The following is a 6,768-nucleotide window of genomic DNA, read 5'->3' as shown; positions in this document are numbered from 1 at the left end:
GATGGGTCATTGTTGTATTTTCTGACTGAGAGTCAGTATGCTCTTGCAATTATCAATATTTCATGTTTATTAAGACGTTTTACAGTAAATGATGGTGGCAAACACAGAATCAGAACACAGAATCAGGCCAACAAATGTAATTTGAGGTTTACATTTTTTTATTGTCAAATAGACAAGGACTAGTTGTCCATCAACAAGAAGTACAAATGGCACCAAAAACATTTGAAACAATACTGGGAATTCAAAGAAAAAAAAGAGAAAAGAAAAAAATTCATTGCACATCCCAGATAATGGACATAAAAACAATTTGCTTTTACATTTTGGTGAACCATCCTTTAAATAATCTATAAAGTTTCTAAATGGAAAAGGTGCGTCGGGGGGAGGGGGGTATAAAAAAAGAAAAAAAATATAGCAATAAAACATTTATACTAAACGTACACACATCTGTGATCGGAGTGCAAAAAAGAACATGACATTTAAGGCATCAACATTCCCTTAGTGCGAGAAGCCCACACCAAGACAGCAGCATCTTCACAAGACATCTTAAAAACATCTGTAGCCCAAAATACAGCATCGTACAACTACAGCTACATATGGCCCCCAAAGACTAAACTCAGTCTCCCATTCCAGCCTCGGTGCGTTAACTGTTGCTGAACACATTCGATGCATCTGGAAACACTCAGATGCATCAACAAAGTGGCTCGTGTCTTTACCAAAGTGCACCCACAGCATGTCCCTCTCAAGCAGGTTGATGTGAACAAAGCTTTACATTCATCTGCAAAATGTACCGTCTAAAATTGTGTTTGAGTAACAATCGTTCTTATTAGGAGAAAAAAACAACAACATTCAGGATATAACAATGTTGCTGATAAAAATGCACTTTTAGAAACACTGAAGCGGAACCATTCGGCTCATTTGTGCACAAACGTTTAAACTTCAAACCCCCAAGCTGCAAACTGACAGACGAGCAGCTCAACCTGTACAAAAAACACTGTAGAAAACATGACACCATCAGCAGTGTCATTTACATTTGGGCAGAAGTGCGTTTACCCACAGGAAACTCTACACCCACTCTGATCCCTCCCATAGTTCAGCACCCCTCCACCACGGTACCAGCCGAGGAGGAGTACAGTTTTTTCTTGACAAGACGGAAACCTGGACTCAACTTCAGTGCATGTCTGAACGTCGGGGCAAAGCAGGTTCCCATGAAGAAGAAGTCCCGGAGGCTGGGCCAGGCGGTGCCGTCCTGCTTGAACACAAGAGTCAACTCGAACGTGGGCACCACGGTGGCATCGTACACGATGCGCTCCAGCCGCTTGCAGCCCTTGTCCTGCTCCAGGTGGACGTAGAGGACGCAGCCGCGCAGGCCGCAGGGCTCGCCCGACGCCAGCCGCAGGACCTCCACAGCTATCCTCCCAGTGAGCTTCTCTGGGACCAGCACAGAGGAGCAGTGCAGCGTCGTCTTCTTGGCTCGCGACAGGCAGTTCTCAAACATCTTGGCCAGCTGTTGACAGGTTCGGTCCTCAGCCACATCTGCATTCCTGTTGGGCTCAGCCAAGCAGGGATCCCAGAAATCCAGTTCTGAGGAAACAATGCAAGTTTCACATTTAGGAACCACCAACACTTTACATGTAAATAACATCAAGTACCAGGGGGAAAAGATGCTGGCAAAGCAACATGCACAAATCATGTTTGATGTCCATTTCTAAGTATTGACCCACAGTAAGTGATGCTGGGGATGGGCCAAAATGTTAAGATAAACATTTTATACATAATTATCACAATAAATGTCAAATTTCTTTCAAGTTTAAAGATCAAGTTTTGTTCTTGAGTGAAGTTTGTGGTTTTTAACTCTTTATGAGCAGAGAAGTGACACATTTTACAAATCTGAGGTGAAACCTGGAAACAACACGTTACACCTCCTCACCGTGCATGAACAATGCATAAGCAATACATCGATATGGATAGGATTTTGCTATCAAATACATCATGTCATTATCCTAATTGATCTGCTTTTGCATCCCCTCTGGTGATTGTGTGTCAGATTTGCATGACAGAAAACCAAAAAAAACATCTCCGACAAACTGCTCAAACATACAAAACCCAAATAAGGGAATCGAACCAAAGACCACACAGGTGAGGTGCAGTGTACACAGCCTGCTCTGGTCCCTAGTGGACTCAGTTAGAGGATGAACGGATCCTCTGTGCAGAACCAGGCTTCAAGGATGACTTCATCCTCTTCTTGTTGTTGTTGTTGGCTCCCCTCACCCCGCCCCTCCGCTGCTGCAGCCATGCACCACACACAGGGATAAACAAGCGCACCGCCGCTGGAAGTGTCCCGAAACTAGCCTGTTAGCTCCAAACACACAAACACACACAGACAGACACACAAACAGCGTGTACCTTTCTCTATGCAGTTCCGGTCCCATCTCCTGTCGACCAGGTCGGAGATACACTCGCTGCTTTTGGTCTTCAAAGTGCTTGTGGCTACCATGATGACGTCAGCGGTTCCTCCAGGAGTTTGTTTCAGCGGAAGTTTCCTGAAAGACACACGACGTCACGTTAGCGTCAATTAACCTGGCTAATTACAACTGGATGGACACTGTCACACATTAGCTTCACTGGTTTCCAGCTCTATATATACAGTCTATGGTTTCAAGCTAACAGCAGCTAGCTCCGGATATTAAACCACTCACCTCCAGTGATGTCCAGAGGAAAAACACAACTTCTCATGAATAACACACAAACACACACTGCTTTGATTCTGTCACTTGTTCACAAACATGCACTGACTGCAGCAGGCAAACTTCTGAGGGCTACTTATACCTTCCTCACAGTCAGCTGACCAGAGGGTGGGACCAATCAGAGCGAGTGTCCCCACGCCAGGCTCTGCTCGGCCCCGATTGGCTGCAAAAAGGCCTTTAAATTAAATAGATGACCAATGGCCGGGGACAATATTTTGGGTTGCTACGTGGACGGGGCAGACTGCTGCCTGTCGTCTGGATGTTGCGGAATCATATATAAAGTATACTGTATATAAAGTATGTAGAGTAAATATAAAGTTGTACACAGCATATACAAATATTTTTTATGTGATTTTATTAAAAGTGAAAGTCAACTTTAGTGTCAATTCTGCCATATCAAGTTCAATATGCAGTTAAGACAGACTCAAGAGTACGATGAAATGTGTTGGACAATGGTTAAATAAATAAAAATAAAAGCAAGGTCGAAAGAGCTTACTATAGAAAAGTCAAATACAATAGAATAAAAACTAAAAGTATAGACAATTAAAGGTGCAGCGTGACATTTGTTGCAAATGAGGTAGCAACTTCAACTGGATGGAGTGTGAATAGTTGTAGCACCATGTGTGTATCAGTTGTTTCACTTTTTCCAAATGAAGTGCAAACAGGCAGGAAAACAGATGTGCAGAAAGTGTAAGTCATGAGTTGAACTGCAAGTTTACAAACCTCATGACCAGACCTGATGCTAGAAACTGTTCTCGAGAAACTGAGAACGTATGAACAGGACATCGATGGGATTGAAATGCCACTTCTCTCTGATCCCCGGTGTAAACATATGTAGACAGAACATGCTTTAATCTAAGGATAAAAGACACCTGTATTGCATCATCTGCCTTTGATTAGACACAAAGCCTCACACATACATTGTTGTATTTATTCCCCTAAGGACATTTGAAACTGAGGCATCCAATCCAACGTCAGAGATCTGCAGCAAAACAAAGCAATATTAGCGATTGCCATATTGAAAAAAAAATATTTCAATTAGAAGTTCGGAGGATGAAATAGATTCAGAGTTCACCTCCCACTGGGATGTAATTCTGTGCAAAATAAGCAAAACCTAGCCCACATGTCTAAAGTATATAAAAGCAGACATCTTTGTCTTGGTAGCGTCTGATTGTCCAGGCTCACTGAGGCGAACAGGCCTGTGAAATGGGACGTTTCAGATCAAATCATTACACTTTCACAATCATTACAATTACACCTGTGACGGTGTGGCCCTGAAGTCGGCTGATTTGACATGAAATCATCCGACTGTGATTATACGTGCAAGCATTTATATGCATAGTAGATGTGGCAGATAGAACAGTGTGCACAGTTGTTCGGCTGCTCAGCAGTTTATCCCTCATCACACACTGTCTCAAGAGAAATGTTCTCCCAGTAACTGGATCTGCCCCACTTCACCCCCAGCATGCAGCTCTGCCGGCTGACGGGTAATGGAATCCAGTGAGAGAGAGAGAAAGAGAGAGAGAGAAAGAGGGAGAGAGAGAGCCGTCTGACAGTCACATGGGGAGAACTAGATCTGCCACGGAAAAAAAAGTCACATGCTTGAACTGGTATTACTTCTTTTGCAGAACGAGGTTGTTAAAATCATGTGAAAAAGCACAAGATAATAATGGAAGCATTAAGGGGAATAGGTGCAAATGATGTAATCTGTGCAGGGTGTACGTGTGCAGAAGTTTCCTTAGTGAATTAAATATGTATATATATATATGCATAAGGGTTGACAACTGTGCGGTTTGTAAACTGTGCTGTGGAAAGTTCACATTCAGCATGACAGGGTTTTTAATGAGGTCTTGACCTAACTTCATGTAGAATTAACAAGGTCACTATAAATGCTGCAAAATCTTTCTTTCACATCTCAGCAGGCGACATGGTACAGTGTCAAAAAGAAAACTTAACAAGCAGCGAATTGGATCATTAGGGGTTTGAAATGATGTCTGCAGAACGCAGGTCAACCCGGGAAAAGCTGCAAATTACAGCAAAAGTAAAGTTTGAATGTGGTGAATAAATCTGAAATACAGAGCGTGAGTTTCAGTTTGATATTTAAAACTTATTTTCGGTCAAAGAAAAGAATCCAAAAGTCAGTTTTAGTGTCTGCTCTTATCTGCAGATGCTACACTGTTACAGCAATGTGGGTTAACTGTGCACACCAAACTGTGGTCTGTGGCAGATGTAGGTTACACATGCATGAGCAATGTTGACTGCAGCAGATTCATCAGAATGAAAATCCTTTTGGACACAAGTCAAAACACTTCAAATTGTACAATAGTTAATTATGTAAGCAATACAAATTATATATTTTGGTGCACAGAGTTCAGCAATAGGGATTTTTGCATTCGTGCATGAAATCCTTCTGCAATTCACACCTCAGGAGACACCAACGTGTTTGCAGCGACTATAAAATCCCTGTGAGATCTATGTCTATACATGTTTTTAGTGAGTTTAATAAAGACTTGTAGCCTCGTATGGATCTCACTGGTTGAATCGAGGTCATGTGAGTTCCTCTCTCCCCCCGTGGGAGCAGAGACCAGGCTGGAGGTGAGGGGCACCTCTGCTCGTGTGACCTTCACTCCCGGCTGGTAAAACAAGTCGACCAAAATCTGCTGGTGAATTCGTTTCCATGCGCCAACTCCCCCGTTTCCCTGAAGGAGGCGGAGAGCTGTCGTGTTTCAGGTTACTAATCCAGATGAACCCCGTTATCCCTTGTCAAGACCCCTGGTATTCCAGGCGGACATGTGAAAGGAGCTGCTTGTTGCACACAGTGACCCCCCCCCCCCGCCCCCCTGTGTAACTTAACAACAGGCAACGTTTTTTTTTTGCTGAGTTGCATTTCTCATGGAAAATAGCTGGTGGTTGCATGTAGAGGAAAAATCCTGCAGGTCTTACACACCATAATTTACAGATATATGAACTATTTATCTCATTTATTATAACATTTAGTATTTTTAACGATATTACACTTTTAGCTCATCACAACTGAACAGCTGTTTGATGGTGTTTTATTGTGTTATTGTTTTAGTGGATGTTTTTGTATTGTTATGTCTTGCTTTTCATTATTTTTTCTCTAGTTTTCTCCTCTTGTCATTTCTCTTCAGGTGACATTTTCTGGTGATATGCAACCACCAAGTGCCCAGTTATGACAGAATCATAATTTAATATAAGATATAAGACCACCTCAAACTTAAAGGATCTATTGAGAGACACGTACCAATGCATTCACACCACAGATCTATGGTGGCCCTGAGAGCTCAGCACACTACAATGAAATTAAACATGCAAATAGAGAAAACATCTTCATCGATTTGACTACACATGCACAGCAAATGGAAAAGCTGCTCTCAGGGCCACCGTGCAAATCCACAAGATAACCTAAGCATCAAGTTATCTGGTGGAAATATTAATTTAAACACTGTGCATTTTTATTAGTGCTGCAAACAGGACAGATTTAGAGATTTTCCATGTGGTGATCACTTCCATCAGTTTTTTTGAAGCGTGCACTGGTTGCAGCGACACAAAGAAACAGGAAACACCCTGATGGTAGATGACAAGGTATTTGTCATAATAAAAAGTGAGACTTAACACTTAGAGTGGAGCTGAAGGACGGAGGCGTGTCATCCTGTAACTCAGCCGAGGCCACAGCTGCTGAGGCATCATAGTTGTGATTTGGCTGCTCGCTGTCTCCCTGGTGGACGCTTGCCCACAGTCCAAGCCGTTGCCCAGTGTCAACTTACAAAGACCGCGGATAGAACCGAGCCAATAACACTCTGGGAATCGATTCAAAATGGAGCCATTGGCTGCTAAATGGCAAAGGTCACTCAAATGTTTAACCACGAAGAATGAGCCATTCCATTAAAAATACATGTTATTCTAACTAATTCATACATCCAGCTCTTTATGGATGGGATTTTATGAGGATGGGCAGAAGCACAGAGAGAGAGTTTGACACTGGTTCACTATGTCTCACTCC

The 6,768-nt window shown here is 42.6% G+C and overlaps 1 protein-coding gene across 1 annotated transcript; it reads right to left on the bottom strand.

Moving 5' to 3' along the window:
• Window positions 1-140: 140 nt before the first annotated feature.
• On the bottom strand, window positions 141-2,783 carry LOC133028747 (DNA damage-inducible transcript 4-like protein). Its single transcript, XM_061095767.1, has 3 exons — window positions 2,697-2,783; window positions 2,404-2,540; window positions 141-1,581 (listed from the first exon to the last, which is right to left on the bottom strand). The coding sequence occupies exons 2-3, from the start codon at window positions 2,492-2,494 to the stop codon at window positions 1,091-1,093; spliced, it is 582 nt and encodes a 193-aa protein (XP_060951750.1). The 5' UTR covers window positions 2,495-2,540; window positions 2,697-2,783; the 3' UTR covers window positions 141-1,090.
• Between the last annotated feature and the right edge of the window lie 3,985 nt (window positions 2,784-6,768).

This window comes from Limanda limanda, chromosome 22 (assembly GCF_963576545.1).
Source record: "Limanda limanda chromosome 22, fLimLim1.1, whole genome shotgun sequence".
NCBI classification, from domain to species: domain Eukaryota; kingdom Metazoa; phylum Chordata; class Actinopteri; order Pleuronectiformes; family Pleuronectidae; genus Limanda; species Limanda limanda.
Note: the sequence above shows the minus strand (reverse complement) of the source record. Positions and strands in the feature narration are given on the sequence as shown.

Coding starts and splice junctions, on each gene's coding strand:
- LOC133028747 (XM_061095767.1), bottom strand. CDS start 2,494: ATGGTAGCCACAAGCACTTTGAAGACCAAAAGCAGCGAGTGTATCTCC. Junction 1,582..2,403: donor CCGGAACTGCATAGAGAAAG/GTACACGCTGTT, acceptor TTGTTTCCTCAG/AACTGGATTTCTGGGATCCC.